Genomic DNA, 15373 nt, shown 5'->3' with positions numbered 1-15373 from the left:
TAAAACAGAATATCTTATATCAAATTTTATATTCAAACGCAATGCAACAATTAGTATGTTCTCCGACTTTCAGCACATTTTGTTTCAAATTAAAATTTATAACCTTCATGTTTTAACTCATGATCCTGTTTAGGATGTCTGATGGATGAGATTTTTTTTATTTTATTTGAATTACTGTTCATCTTTCAACAATAAAATAATCATCATCTAAAGATACGAGATTATTACTAATATGAACCGTAATATATCAAAACAAAATATTGGCACTGGGTACGTAGTAGAAGAGAATCTACAATAAGTAATCAACTTTAAATTAATATTTCGACAATAAAGTTTCTATATATTTAACAAACTTTAATCTAAAGATACTTTTCCGACCACGTCCTTGAAAAATGGCGGGAAGCAAGAAGATATTTTGCCGCCAATTTGACACAGTACACTCATAAGCGCGCGAAATGTCATAAGTATCGAAACGTCAAACTGGCAGCTGCCTAACGGCTGTCATTTGAAAATGATAATTAGTAACATTCAAATACTTACTCGGATGAAGGCCATACAAGGATGACATTTAGTAACGAATATTTAATATTAAACATTGTTTTGTTTAAAATTCACAGCTCGGTAGGTTTCTCACGAATTAAATCTAATTAATGATTCCATATCTAAACAGCGCCTATGTTATTCAATGTCAATGTCCAAACACGGACCCATTTAAACAAGATTGTTTGAAACAAGCCGTGTGTAATAACCTTGAATAAGAAGGAAAATCTAAGCTTGTAATACAGTGAATACTATGATAGTCTGGGACATATTTAGGAAACAAAATATTTGTAGGAAAACATTAAATTTAATATACATACAAAGCAGACTCCTTACAAACCGTGCTTCAAAATAAGTCCGAGGAGTTATCCAACAATGTATTAGGCCGGATAATTCTTGGTTATTATACACTAAAAGGTTATCTGAGATGTGTGTTCTATCTAAGTATATCAGGTCTTAGACCCAGTGTCGTCCCGAACACGGATAACATTACGGTCCACGGAGACTACTTAAAGTAGGTCTGCAAACATGGTTGGAGCTGTAAATTGAATTGTTCTGTCCGCCAAAAGTTGTAAAGCAGGAGTAGTATATCAGGTCTTCAGACCACAAAGGCATTTCACAAAATACTTTCTGGCATAGCCTCTTGGAATTCTCGAATTGACAAGAAAGCTACCTACCCTACACTTTCCGCTTCTTTTTATAATCACCCTCACGAATTGCTTTTCTAAATGCTGCGCGCTGTCTAAATTAAAGCAAAAATATTTTCGTCTTTACTTTAAATTTTTTCCATCGTGGAAAGTATACAATTTTATTATTTATACTATTTCAATCCAATTGTGCCATAACATTGGTAACCACTAAAACCCTGTTTTATATTCTCTCGCATTTTTTAGAATCATCACAAAAATGGACTCATTAACGTTTACTAGATGTACGATATAGGTATTATAGTTAGTGGTCGATGTTACATTAATAAAGTATTCTGCGATTCTTTTGATCCGTTTTCTGTGTGTACGTATACCTATGATACATACATACATACATATAATAATATTTACGAATTTTTATATTTTTTATATCTTTACATTTTTATGAAGCTGTCCTTATATTATGAGGCAATTATTAATGTCCTAATTATTTATACCTACCAACTTTTTGGTAAGACTCAGTTTAAATAACCTCATTTTATTTCAAGTATATAAAACTTTTCATTGAATTTTGATATTTCAACACCTTAAAAAAATAACTGTCGTCCACCGTTCTTCGAGGTTTATATTTAAGGCTTAAAACATTTAAATGCTTTTAATGAAGGCTGAAAGTAGTATAATTTCCTTATTTATAAAATGATTATTTCAAAAGATAAGTAAACGACCAGTTACAAACTCGGTGTTCTTTTTTAAATCATTGGATAAATATAATTTTATTATTTTACTTCTTACACATAACTTCGTGAATATTTATATATTGTAACATAGATTAAACAACAGTCAACAAAGTCAAGGTTGATCGCTTTCGATTAGCCTCGAATTATGTTTTTCATGCTATCTTCTTAATTATCTGTGTCCATACTTTTTATTAGTTAATCTATGTGAATTCAGTATATTATATAAGATTCCATTTTATTCGGGGTATAATTTCGACTAATATTAATTATAAAATACACGAATATGTGAATATCTGTCAGTTGGTCCAGTTATTTATCATCTACCGCCATCGATGATGTAACTTTTAGATGGTAGAGCCTAGATGTGGTCAAGTCAGCTCGAACATGGGCTGGCTCGACCGGGGAAGTACCACCCTCTCACAGAATATCGGCGTGAAATAGCCTTAGTGGTTGCGTTTCGTCCGATGAGTGAGAGAGCCACTTGCCCTTTTCCCCGTTCTCTCCCTTCATGCCATTTCCTCATTACCACCCTTCTATTTTCCTCAACAATCACTTGTTGCGGTTGTCCATGGGCGACGGTCACTACTGTCCATCAAGTAGGCCGTTTGTTCGTTTGCCACGTATCATATAAAAAAAAAAAAAAAAATATCGTTTATTTTAATGAATACCCGCCAAAGTCTGTAATAAAATAACAATGTCTTTTTAATATGGATTGTGTATATAAATTATATTACAATATATTTACAAAAAATTCTATCATTAACTGGATAGTATTATGTTATATGTGTCTATAGGTGACTTTAATGTATTTCGTTAAACTTAACATAACTTATGAGATGAATTTTCGCACAATTCTTACTCTGCTGCAAAGAGGATTAAAGGAACGGGTTTAAGAATTTTTCTAAAATGTTTAGGAATGCGAAAAGATTTTTTTTAATTATTTTTATTCTGTCATCATTAATTGCCCTTGGTTGCACTTTGAAGGAGCTTAGTAAAAAGGTAAAAACACGTTTATTAGAGTAAGAATTCTAAGAAAATATATTCCTCGCTCAGATTTTATTCATATGTTCTTTTAATTTCTAATTCCGTATGTTTTTTAAGTTCACTCAATAATATAAATTAATATATTACCGTCTTTTTGGACCCTTAATGCCACATACAATAGGCAGATGAGAGGAGTAAGGATGAGGAAGAGCTAGATTCGGCTTATTAATCTGAATTTTAAAAAAACAACATTGTATTATATACTAATTATATTTATTATATACTAACTGAGGTAATCATTATTTCTCGTATGCGGCAATGTTACGACCTCAGGAGAAGCTTTTTCGATAAAAAAAAAATGTAGAGAATGTTGAAGGAGTGATGTTGTAACCCACATTGAGTCGAAATTTGCCTTTTTTTAAGTCAGTTACCAGTCACTCCTTTTGATATACTAGGTGCGGCGAATATTTCACCAGGTAAAAGCACTCTTGAAGTTCCACATATAAGCCGCAACAATGAGACTCACAAACATTTTAAAACATTTCAGTTTTGTTGTTGGTATCGTATATACATATTATTTACTTATATGGCGTTAAGTGAAAATCTAAGACTACGCAGATGAAATTAAATTGAAATATTGCAAATATTTTTTACTAGGCATTGCAATTTATAAGCCCATTGAATAAAAAAATACTACCGGCGCCATAAAACACATCATACTTCGGAATGATAGGCGTCCTAATTACAATCCACACTGAATAATATTATAATTTTTGCACACAAGTTGAATAACATTGAAAAAAATACGGAAGTAAAAATAATGAATTATTATAAATTTCCTCCGGACCTATATTAAATATCAAAATTCACCTGATTTACAACTTATTTATGATCGTAATCCAATAGTTTCAATAATGTAATATAGATTTATATATTCAAAACGAGGCCAAATAATGACTGTCATATTTTTTATCGCGCCATCGAACGATAACGGGTTTGCGAGTTGAGACTGAGGCTCGCGGCGGGACGTTGTTCGTACGAATTATTCAATTAATCTAGTCAGTACGCTGAGCAATCTGAGTCAGAGCAGTCGTATATTTAGTGATAGTGAATTCACTGTACTAAACCAAACGAATATGTCAGATAAAAAACTTTTTAAACGCGATGAAATTATCAATCGCAATTCTAAAACGGATGCAGTGTTTATCATAAAAAATCAAGTGTACGATGTAACAAAATTCTTGGATGATCATCCTGGGGGCCATGAGGTACTGTTGAATGTTGCGGGCAAGGACGCCAGTGAGGACTTCGACGACATCGGTCACAGTATGGACGCTAAGGAATTGATGAAGAAGTATTTAATAGGCGATTTGGTTGAAGAGGACAGAGTGGAGCCTAAAAAACGAAAGTTTGATTGGGACAATCCTAAGACTGAAAATGTAGCAGAAACAAGCTTCACCAGCTCTTGGAAGTTCCCCATCGTTTTGGGGCTGATAATGACTGTCTTGTACACTTATTTATTTGGTTAAATATTACTTACGTAACAGTGATACGTCGATTTAAATGTATTTGTCTCACGGGCTTATTTAAGAGGTTTGAAAATAAAAAGGGTGAACAAAATATAGGGCTTATAATTACACCAATTTGTACAAGACATTGTTTTTAATATAATTAATATTTTTTATATTATTCAAATTTCATAATCATTTAAGGCATATCTCATCCGTGTGATAATGATTATTATAATACAGATATCAGACCGTAATTAGAACTAAATTCATACCCAAAAGTCAAAACACTAACTTATATATAAGAACAAGAAACATCAAGGTTGTATAGTGTTTTTGTGGTGAACATTCTAGAAGATTCGAAACAATCTGATAATAAAATCAAGTCATTGTAAATTTGTATATATATTTAAATACAACAACAGTTTTACTGTATAATTGTGTGGCTAAATTGAATCTTTCGAGATTTTTTATCATATGTTTTATATTTGTTAATTTATAAAAAAAAGTATAAAATATATTACTGTTTTTTTTTATTATTACAAAACCTTACAAATAAACATAAAACGCAGTTAAGTGGAAAAAATTATACGTTTCGTAAATGTAATTTACTGTCAAGGTCTAAATAATTCCAGGTCATTTGTTAAGTGTGTACATATAGCATTCTGTACACGTTTTGTGATACTTGTCATATCACTATAGATAATGATTTTGCGTCCATTATGTTTTAGTCTTATCAATTGTTCGTCAAACATTTTCTCGAAAAAATGCAAGACATAAAATATACTTTCGTTATGTTTTAAAAACAATACTTACCTATTTTTCACATTAACTGTCAAATGGCATTTTTATCCTTAGCCAATTATAATTAATATGTTATTGATCACTATTTGTTGGTGATAAAAAAATTATTTAAACAGAAGTATGATAAACATGAAAAGTAAATAATTACTTAACAACATAGTCTGTACCTACTCGTGGTATAGTGTATAGTTCGACTAGTCGTAAATAATTTTTTTACCTATATATTTCTGTTTTTTTTAATCACTGCAAAAACTACTGGAGCTATTTTGAAAATATAAAACATACATTCAATATTAAAGACCGATTGTAGACGTGTTAGACGTAGGAGCTTCTTGCATCCCATTAGCACTAAAATGACGCCTTTTAAGTCATGATTGGTCGCCAGCACTGCTAAAATTCATTATTAAAACGTACTTCGAAGGGAGCCCTAGTAGGTTCGTTACAAATTTGATCAAGTAGAGAGAGGAACTTGGATAGTGGAGGCAAGTGTTTAACGCGCGTTAGATAGAGGCCCCTTAAACCTACACCTGGGTCGCAAGTCCTGTGCACATTTGAAGCTCCTCTCTCTGCAACGCGATGGTCCCGACACCAGCGCGCTGAATCCATTGACTACTTAGAAAATTTCGTCTGACTATTATAAATTAATCCAAGTCATGGATGTTTTCATTGGGAAAAATAATTCTTTCTTACGTACCTATGTAATGCATTCGGGTGTCGAATTCATTTTGTTTTATTATTTTATGTGTAAAGTCGTCTAAAGTAATAGATGGAAACAGGGCTTAACGCTTTAAATGATTATTGTATTCTTGTAAGTATTATTGTAAGGAAAAACTGCTCTTTGAACAGAAAATCTTATAAATCCTATAGCATCAAGATAATGACTTAAAGCGTTTGTTTTGAAGGTTGTTTGCTCTTTGTCATGGAAAGAATCGTTTTATTTTTTGAATAATGAAGAAGAGAGGAAAGGTCTATTTTTTATATTTATATTAGTAGTAAAACTTATTTATATTTAATTGTTTGTAGAATATTAATACTCAAAGACATTATTCATAAAGACAGGCACCAGTGCACAAGGATAATAATACAATCTACAACATTGAACGTCAATAGTAGTAGCTCTATTATGATCTCTCGAGTCTCAAGTACCTATGATTGTCAGGTTACAGCAAAGTTTAATCAAGGCAAATAATAAATAACGTAAGGTAAATTATATTCCTCTTCCCGATGTGTATACCGAAAAAAATATTATTCGTTACTAGATATAAAAATTTTAAAGAAATCCTTAGAGAATATATATATATATATTAATTATATATTGAATATTATTATTATTGAATATTTTTTTATATCTCCTCGTTAGCGGATTGTTTTGAATCAGGCAGTTTCTTTAAAGCAATGTTTGAAATGAAAAGAAATCATAGCCAACTTAATAGTAATCGTGATGGACAAAAAATCATTAGTTTTAATGAATTTCGCAAGTGATAAAAATGTGAATTTTCTTCGGTAGATAAAAAAATCCACTTTCAATTAGGTACTTATAGGTTGTAAGTAAACTATTACGTTCTTAACTTGTTTCTGAAATAATATTGGTCATTCATGTTTAAAAAAATATGTTCTTTCTCTTATTTCTTTTCCACTTGAAAAAAATCCCTACAAAAATCCATTTATTTCAATTAATGCAACGTAGAAGAAGTCACCACATACATAATAGTAAGCTACACCAGAGGTATCTATATATTTTACAAAAACTTACTGCAATGCATTAAAACAACAAGCCGTAAGTAAAAACAAATAAAAGACAGCATCATATAAGAAAGACACAAAAAAAAAATATTAGAATTCCTAAACTGACTCGATTTTCGACAGATAAATATCAAGATTCTAAGCAAAACTTTATACATTATATAGAAAAATAAACTAGAAATGATTAATTCTTACACATAGATCCATCTCAATAAGTCCTTTTATAAACGCAGCTCTATTAAATAAATGCGAATGTATTTTATGATGTTTAAGATGCTTCCACAATATATTTATGCGATTAAAAATATATATATTTTTAAGTTATCAGAGTTAATAACGTCGCTGCATCTGCTCCAACTAACATACCTATTAAAAAATACATTTCTATATAAAACGAATTGCGATTAAGAATAATAACAAGTTATCAAATTTATTACTTCAGCGCAGAACAACAAAAACACGCTGATTTGGGTAACTTTATGAAAATGCAAAGTTTGAAAACGATGTCTGATACTTAGTTAAATAATTATTGGGCAAACGCCGTCTCCGTCTGTTGCTGAAAGAGAAGCTATATAGATTGAGACAAGATTATGTTCGTATTAAAGAAAAAAAAATGTTATATATACATATAAATTATTATATATATATATATATATATATGCCTTAAAATGCGTCGTTTGATTCAAAGAATCCTTAATCACTAGCTAATCTTAAGAGGAGCAAACATTTTTAACACTTGGGTAATATTGTTTTGAAGTCATAGATTGTAATTTAACAAAATTATTGTTTCGCATCCGGACACTTTTACTTTCAGGCAAATATATTTCTTACACTCCAAGATGGGACCGACTGGTTGTGTGGTACTGACACATATACTAATATATTATATTCACAAAAGTTTCTACGTATGTACAGATGTTGTTGCTCTTGCATAGAAAAATTGATTTTAAGGAATTATTTCATTAATTTACCAAAATAAGCGATCAGAATGAGACACAATATGCTAGAATATATCCAGGAAATCTCTGTACTTTTGTTTGTTTGATCATAACGGTTGAGACGTGTATGAAGTCACGTGACGGTTGTAGATGGCGCTGCCCGCTGAACACCATTTTGTTAAGCACCAAACATTTCTCAGAGGTCAATTCTGATATAGCGGAATAAAATTTGTGATATATAATTTGTATTTGTATTATACAAGAGAATATATAACAAAAATTAATTATTTAATACAGAAAAACAAATCCAATACTGTAAAGAAAATTATATTATACTAAAAATTTTATACTACAATTATAGTTTTTGTATATATCTTTTATTTATCTGAAGACGTAGTACTTATATGAGCAAGACCGAAGAAAGTTTATATACGTTCTCTAATTTTTCTCTCTTGAATTGTTTACATGTTTCATAATTCACAGCATTACACCATTTTTCTGTTTCATGTCCGAGTTCAATCTATAATTAATACCCCTGCTAAAAAAAAAATTCAAAATTTGTTACGAGTGAAGTCAAAAAAATTTTTATATTTATTAGCAAATAAAGTTTGTATTTATATGTAATCGACTAATGGACTTATCCCAATGGATGATTTAAAAAAAAATTACACGTTGTCAACACGAGTTATAAAGATGTCTTCGTGCGTCTGTTTATTTGTATCTTACATTTCTATGGAAAATTAATTAAATACTGTAAAGCACGCGTAGAGCCAGAAAAACCTGAAAACATTTCTCACTGACATTAATTGTATTATTGAATGCATTAATAACGTAAAATAAAACGATAACACAATGTTAAAAACGTATATTAACAGAGTTTCCACAACTTAAAACGAAGCTTATCATATAGTTACATATCATAACAATATTAATTTCCTCAGAACATTTAAAAGACCAACCAAATTTATTAGAACATTCTTTTCGTGAAATGCGACATTGAACAAATAAAAACCGACATAATACCACCAATGTTACCGATTCATTTGTACTGATCGCTAAAATAAGCTCTGCATCACAGAGAACAATATTAAAACGAGAAATTCATAAAAAAATCACACACCGCAGATTAAAAAAAAAAACTTAATACATAACAACGAATAATTTTTATACTATATTATGCACATTTCCTTGTAACCGCCATGACATAATTTTAAGTACCAAATAAGTCGAGTGAAACTAAAAAATAATTTGTAAAAAAAAAAAAATATGCCGAAACAATAATACTTGTGTTAAATGCGAATTATCAACAAGCATGGCGACGATAAATTACAAAAAGAATGTGCATTACTTTCACTTCCCTTGATTTATCAATCTTATTTGCCCTCTCAGTCTTTCGATTCGTAGTACATATATATAAAAAAAAAATTTTGCAACACACGCGAACTCATTAATAATAAAGGCCTCACTATTATATAATATAAATTCAGAGACAAGTTGCATTAAATTTGAGAAAACAATATAACAATACATACATTCAGAGCGCGTAGATATGGCGTTGGAACTTTCTGGAACATTCTAGACGTATTTAATTTGTTACCGTCCGCTCGGTATATTAAGCACATATATTTCATTATACATCATTATCGATATTAACAATATTTTTTTTACACTTTGTAAAAATAATTCTCTAGTAAATATATATATCTTTATTCACGGGATATTTATATCACATACATTTTTTGTACATGAAACTTTCACGCGCAGCAAATTTTAAACATGTTGAGTGTTTCCATAGTATCGTATTTTATTGTGACGTCACACTACACGGTGACCTTGAACAAAACGTATCATTTTATTAGTGAGCAGTTAGCAGTGACCCATATCGATTTACTACACAATTCGGATTTGTCGATTTCAAATTATTATTATTATTTTTATATATAATCGTAAGAGATTAAATTTATTTATCATTGATTTAAATCATTTCGAGTAAAAAATTGTTTAATGACGATGAATATTCTAGTATACGATTTCCGTGGTACCGTTCGTGTGAGTAGGACGGAACATGTGAATACACCTTATTCTACTTAGCGTTATAGAATCATCTATCAGTGGACACGTTTGTGACGAACAAAAACAAAACAAAGATTAAGGCGGATTCACATCAACCTGTCGTGCTGTTGCGCCGGAATCAGACTGGTTTATATTTGTGGTACAAACGTACCACAAAAATATTCCCGTAATTTATTCATTGTTACCCATATGTTTAAATACTAGTTATGTGCTCTTCATTTCGATGTACATATGAATTTAATGATATTTTAACTGAAGTGAGCCAAAAATAAAACATGGCGAAATAATTGAAGATAGATACCATATTAATAGTTGATCTATATATGAGAGCGTCAAAGTCCGTTAGTTTGCCTACTATTAATATATTTATTGTGCCTTCTTATCATCCGGTGACGTCGAGGTGTCCGTATCTTCGGGATCTTCGTCGGAGTAGTTTGTTGGTTCTTCGCTTGGTTTAAGAAGCTTGCCAACAAGATCGTATTTTTCTGTAACGCAATAAGAATTATGAAAAATTTATGAGATCGTTAACTTAAACACCCTATTGGATACCGTATAAGATATTATTTGATAAAGTGACAAAAGTAATAAAGTTTATATTATGAAATTAAATAGTTTAAAATATCTTAAATTGAGACAAAATTAAATATAAGAGTTAAATATATAATGGCAGTTTATTATATGTATCTAACATTTTTAAATTTAGAACTATCTCCGCACTAACAGTACAAAACTTTTTAAATATTGAATTAATTTTATATTCACAAACACAATAAAGTTATGCAGTTCTTATGCACAACCACCATAGAGGTCTGTAACTCTAATGAAAATTAAAATTCACTTATTAGCATTTCCAAAGGTACTTAAACAAAACATCATTAGAAAGTCGAATAAATGAAGGTAGACTTGAATTTACATATATAATAACAAAGGTAAGTTTACATTACGACACACACATTACTGATTTTAATATACTGCAAACTGTACAATGTTATGATTTTTATTTCAGTATTATTGAAACAACCATACAGTTATATATCATGTTATCGAATAATTTAATAACACTTTGATGAATAATGATTATATTGAGGCGGCCTAATGTAGGTTTAACCGAATATGAGGCTGAATATTTGGTTAATTCCGATCTTTGAGACGTCACAACTAGATGGAACAGTGAGTTTTATATGTACCAACGACTCTTGAACAAAAGCGAACTGTGACTTTACATTTCTGAACCCATAAGTATAGAGACTTTAATTTATCAAGGCATCAGTGGAAATTTTATTACAACTTTTTGGAGAAATAAAAATGCTCACCGCTTTCTCCTTTTCATAAATATCAAAAGTAATACCTAACATTTTTAAGCTTCTAAAATATTTAAGTAAACTGATGTGTTTAAAGTAAAGTAGTAAAGTTAGAAATGAAACACAGATTTGATTCAAGATTAAAAATAATACACTGGCAACATTATAAAATTCCAGATGCTGGCTGGATTTATTCTCTGTAGTTAAAAATTAATCAAACAAAATAACGTTTGATCAATATATTACAACCGATGCATTAGAGACGGTAATCAAAATTGTTTATAATTTAGTGTTTGTTTCATTACAAAATTAAACTATTTGCAAATTCACTAATAATTAGGTAAATTAACCTATTATCTGGCCGAATATGAACACGGACATTTACTAAGAACTTGTTGAATAGGAATATCCGGTATCCGTCTGGACATTCTGCACAACTCTACCTGGTACATTGGTTGAATTATGATCAAATTGATATCCTTAGGATTATATCAGATGAAAGTAGGAACATAGAATTTTACACATACTAATAAACATATACATTATACATGTACATACAAATTATTGAGCAAGAACAACTAATTAATGTAAATAGTACCCGTGTTAATGGTTTCACAATGTCACCTTATGCTAAGTTCCTCTATTAACAAATAACAGTGTGAACACAACAATAATATTTTATTTTCAAAACTAAAATATGTGTCATTATAATATTTAAATATATATTCTTTATTTAAATTTATATTGAACGACCAAAAATACTGGTTTCACTAGGAATAAATAAAGATTAAAAAATATATATATATATTATTATGGTTTTTTAAATATAAGTAAATCCTGTTTACCTACACCGCAGTTGAACTGATAACATTTGATTGATGATATGAATTTTATAGATTTATGTTATCAAATAAAAACATACCATATTGGTATTAATAAAGTGTATCTGAGTAACACATGAGTAATATTTACAAAATATTACACATCATTTTATAAGTTATATAGCAATAAAATATGCATGTATTAACAATCTCACCTCTAAACTGTGCCTCCCACTCCTTAACTGACTCCATCTCCATTGAGTTCAGATCGCTGAGGTCATCATATTCCTTGTCAGATGATGTCACTGAGAAGGTAGCTAGACCTCGGGAGGCATCTTTGCCCCCAAAAGCTGCATATGGACCGCCTTAAATATGAAATACATTGATAGAGCTTTATGAAACTTAAACTCTTTTAGCACAGAAAATAGCAAAAGTATATGTTTAGTAATTTTCTATCTATATAATAAGTATATTATGATACCTAAGACACTTCGGTATTTAAGAATTCGAAAAAATATATACATAATTTATTGCAAGAATAGTAAAGAAATGTTTCTTTATTAATAGTCAAAATGATATTTATTTAAATTAAAGTAGAGCTTGATTACATAAGTGGTAATACATTTGAGTGAACTTAATAATTAAACCTGTTTACATAGTATGTGTGATTACCATATAGGTATGGCGCGATGCGATACCAAAATGTTAATGCAATTAATGCATATCAATACCTTGGACAGACGGTAACTGAGTCACAAAAGTGTCTATTAATAAATAGACGAACTCACCAGGGCCGTAGAAGCGACGTCCCCGCGTCACGTCGAATATCCATCCGTTAACTGCCACCAATACTCTACCATCCTCCTGGCTACCATCGTATTTTCGAAGTTCGGCCACTGTCATATCCTTACGGATTTTTGGCAATTCCGGAGCTGGTGCCTCTTCGATTATTTTACCAAACTTACTTTTAATAATTTTGTATATTAACACAACAATCACCAAAGTCAGTATTAAATTTACCGGACTGTATATTATTTCATATAAAATATTATTAGAATTAGTCGCAGGAGTTTCAGATTCTACTGGTTTAGACTCGGATTGAGAGGACATGTTTATATACAATAAAAGCGGTAATCAGATACGCACACAGAAATATACTAACATTAAAGTTTATAAAACTACGTTCTCCTCTGATGATTTTGTCTAAAAAATAATCAAGAAATCAAGTCACTGACGTCAGCGTTACTTTTGGTAAGAAAATTGACAATTACAATCCAATGTTGCAAGGTATCAATTATTTGAATTTCTTGGTCGTCTTTCTTGTCTCTAATTAAAAAAATATTAATTTTGATTGTTAAGGTGTAAGTAAAAACTAAGATATTAATTTTCATTTTGAACTAATTTTATTGTATTCAATATAGAGTACAGCAACACTTATGTTTGTATATATCTGTTAAAAAATCAATTATATTTGACATGAAATTGTCGAATAACAGTTCTATCTTTAGTCAATAATATTCAATAGTAATTTACACTTTACAGTGACTGTAGTGTTTTTAAAAGATTTAACATTATATATTATAAATCTGGAATACTGTTATTTTTCACTGAGTAATCTGAATCTGTACTTTTGGATAATTTTATTTAGTTCACCAACACTCAAAAATGAAAGACCGAAAATCTGAATTGTGCTCAAAGTACATTACAATATTTATAGTTGTATCGTGTTATTGGTACGTGTTTGTTTAAATTATAATTATTTTGCTACCCTTGAGCGTAACAATATTATATAGTTTTCCGATTCTAATACAATTATTCGTGACTAATTTGTAATGTCTGTGTAATCTTTGTAATAATAAATGTATTAAAATATATTTACAGGGTCGTATCAATAGCCACAGTATTTGTTAACAAAAGTTTGTTAAGTAGCCAGGCAGTCGCACTTGAGGCGCCTCTGTTCATTACTTGGTTCCAGTGCATTGTCTCATTTACAATATGCTTCACATTCAGCAAAACGGGAGGAATTCCTGGAGTATTCAATTTTCCCAAAGGAACTCCTTGGAGTAAGGAGATTGTAGGAAAGGTAACCAATTTTGGCATCATGTAAAATATCTGATATCCTGTATTAATTTAACTTGACTTAACTGTTTAACATTGATAAATACTTGTGAAATATAAACTTTAAAATGATTAATACTATATAATCATATTTCCAGGTGATTCCACTTTCTATCATGTTCACTCTAATGATAGCCACCAATAACCTTTGCCTAAAATATGTTGGTGTACCATTTTACTACGTCGGAAGATCCTTGACGACGGTCTTCAATGTTATATTCAGTTATATCTTGTTGCGACAGACCACATCACTTAGGTGTGTTCTGTGTTGTGGCTTTATCATATTTGGCTTCTATCTAGGAGTCGATCAAGAGAGTCTACTAGGTAATCTTTAACATTATGAAATTGAGTGCTTTATCATGTTATGATAATATTTGTAATCACAGTTAATATTTAAAGGTTCGGTATCTGATTTGGTGTGTCATATAAAATGTATAACTTAATTTTTCAATTAGTATAGTAATATATTGATATTATAATTTTTTATTAATAAATAAAAAACAAATTTTAATTTCAGGTTCCTTTTCATTAATTGGAACTATATATGGAGTCATTGGGTCACTTATGCTGTCTCTCTATCTATTTACACAAAGAAAGTGTTGCCAAGTGTTAACCAAGAAGTCTGGTTACTGTCTTATTACAACAACGCATATTCCATAATACTCTTTATACCTCTGATGATTATAAATGGAGAACTAAGTGTGCTTTGGAACTATACAAACTTCCACAGTTCATATTTTTGGATGCAAATGCTCGTTGGTGGTTTATGCTTTTCGCTATCGGATATGTTACATCTTTGCAAATCAAAGTATGTTTGAAGCATCATCTCTTCTGTAAAACATGACTTGTATTGAATGATATATTAATTGTAAATGTTACAGGTCACTTCACCTTTAACACATAATATATCAGGCACAGCGAAGGCCTGTGCTCAGACTGTTATAGCTACACAGTGGTACAACGAATCCAAGAACGGCCTGTGGTGGACGTCAAATGTTATAGTTCTGGCTAGCAGTGCTTTGTATGCCAGATTCAAGCAAGTTGAGATGGAAGAACATTCTAGAAAGGTAATTCCAGAAGAAGAGAAAAGCTTAGTGTAATTATTTTAGTTATCCATAGAGTTGTGTAGCTCAAATCATTGTTCAGTTATATTAATTTA

General features: G+C 30.3%; 3 protein-coding genes across 3 annotated transcripts; 2 read left to right on the top strand and 1 right to left on the bottom strand.

The window, feature by feature from the left end:
- Positions 1–3933: 3933 nt before the first annotated feature.
- On the top strand, positions 3934–4936 carry LOC116766215 (cytochrome b5-like). The gene has a single exon (XM_032655996.2). It carries the CDS (start codon positions 4045–4047, stop codon positions 4435–4437), a length of 393 nt encoding a protein of 130 aa, XP_032511887.1. The 5' UTR covers positions 3934–4044; the 3' UTR covers positions 4438–4936.
- A 3815-nt stretch (positions 4937–8751) lies between these two features.
- On the bottom strand, positions 8752–13354 carry LOC116766214 (membrane-associated progesterone receptor component 1-like). The gene is made up of 3 exons (XM_032655995.2): positions 12885–13354; positions 12312–12461; positions 8752–10459 (listed from the first exon to the last, which is right to left on the bottom strand). The coding sequence occupies exons 1-3, from the start codon at positions 13204–13206 to the stop codon at positions 10341–10343; spliced, it is 591 nt and encodes a 196-aa protein (XP_032511886.1). The 5' UTR covers positions 13207–13354; the 3' UTR covers positions 8752–10340.
- A 240-nt stretch (positions 13355–13594) lies between these two features.
- On the top strand, positions 13595–15367 carry LOC116766213 (GDP-fucose transporter 1). The gene is given in 7 exon segments (XM_032655994.2): positions 13595–13829; positions 13978–14179; positions 14313–14538; positions 14732–14788; positions 14791–14982; positions 14985–15022; positions 15096–15367. Coding segments are annotated over 7 exon segments (1002 nt in total). The 5' UTR covers positions 13595–13761; the 3' UTR covers positions 15315–15367.
- Positions 15368–15373: the final 6 nt, after the last annotated feature.

This window comes from Danaus plexippus, chromosome 15, assembly GCF_018135715.1.
Source record: "Danaus plexippus chromosome 15, MEX_DaPlex, whole genome shotgun sequence".
NCBI lineage: Eukaryota > Metazoa > Arthropoda > Insecta > Lepidoptera > Nymphalidae > Danaus > Danaus plexippus.
Note: the sequence above shows the minus strand (reverse complement) of the source record. Positions and strands in the feature narration are given on the sequence as shown.

Coding starts and splice junctions, on each gene's coding strand:
- LOC116766215 (XM_032655996.2), top strand. CDS start 4,045: ATGTCAGATAAAAAACTTTTTAAACGCGATGAAATTATCAATCGCAAT.
- LOC116766214 (XM_032655995.2), bottom strand. CDS start 13,206: ATGTCCTCTCAATCCGAGTCTAAACCAGTAGAATCTGAAACTCCTGCG. Junction 12,462..12,884: donor ACGTCGCTTCTACGGCCCTG/GTGAGTTCGTCT, acceptor TTCATATTTAAG/GCGGTCCATATGCAGCTTTT. Junction 10,460..12,311: donor GTGGGAGGCACAGTTTAGAG/GTGAGATTGTTA, acceptor ATTGCGTTACAG/AAAAATACGATCTTGTTGGC.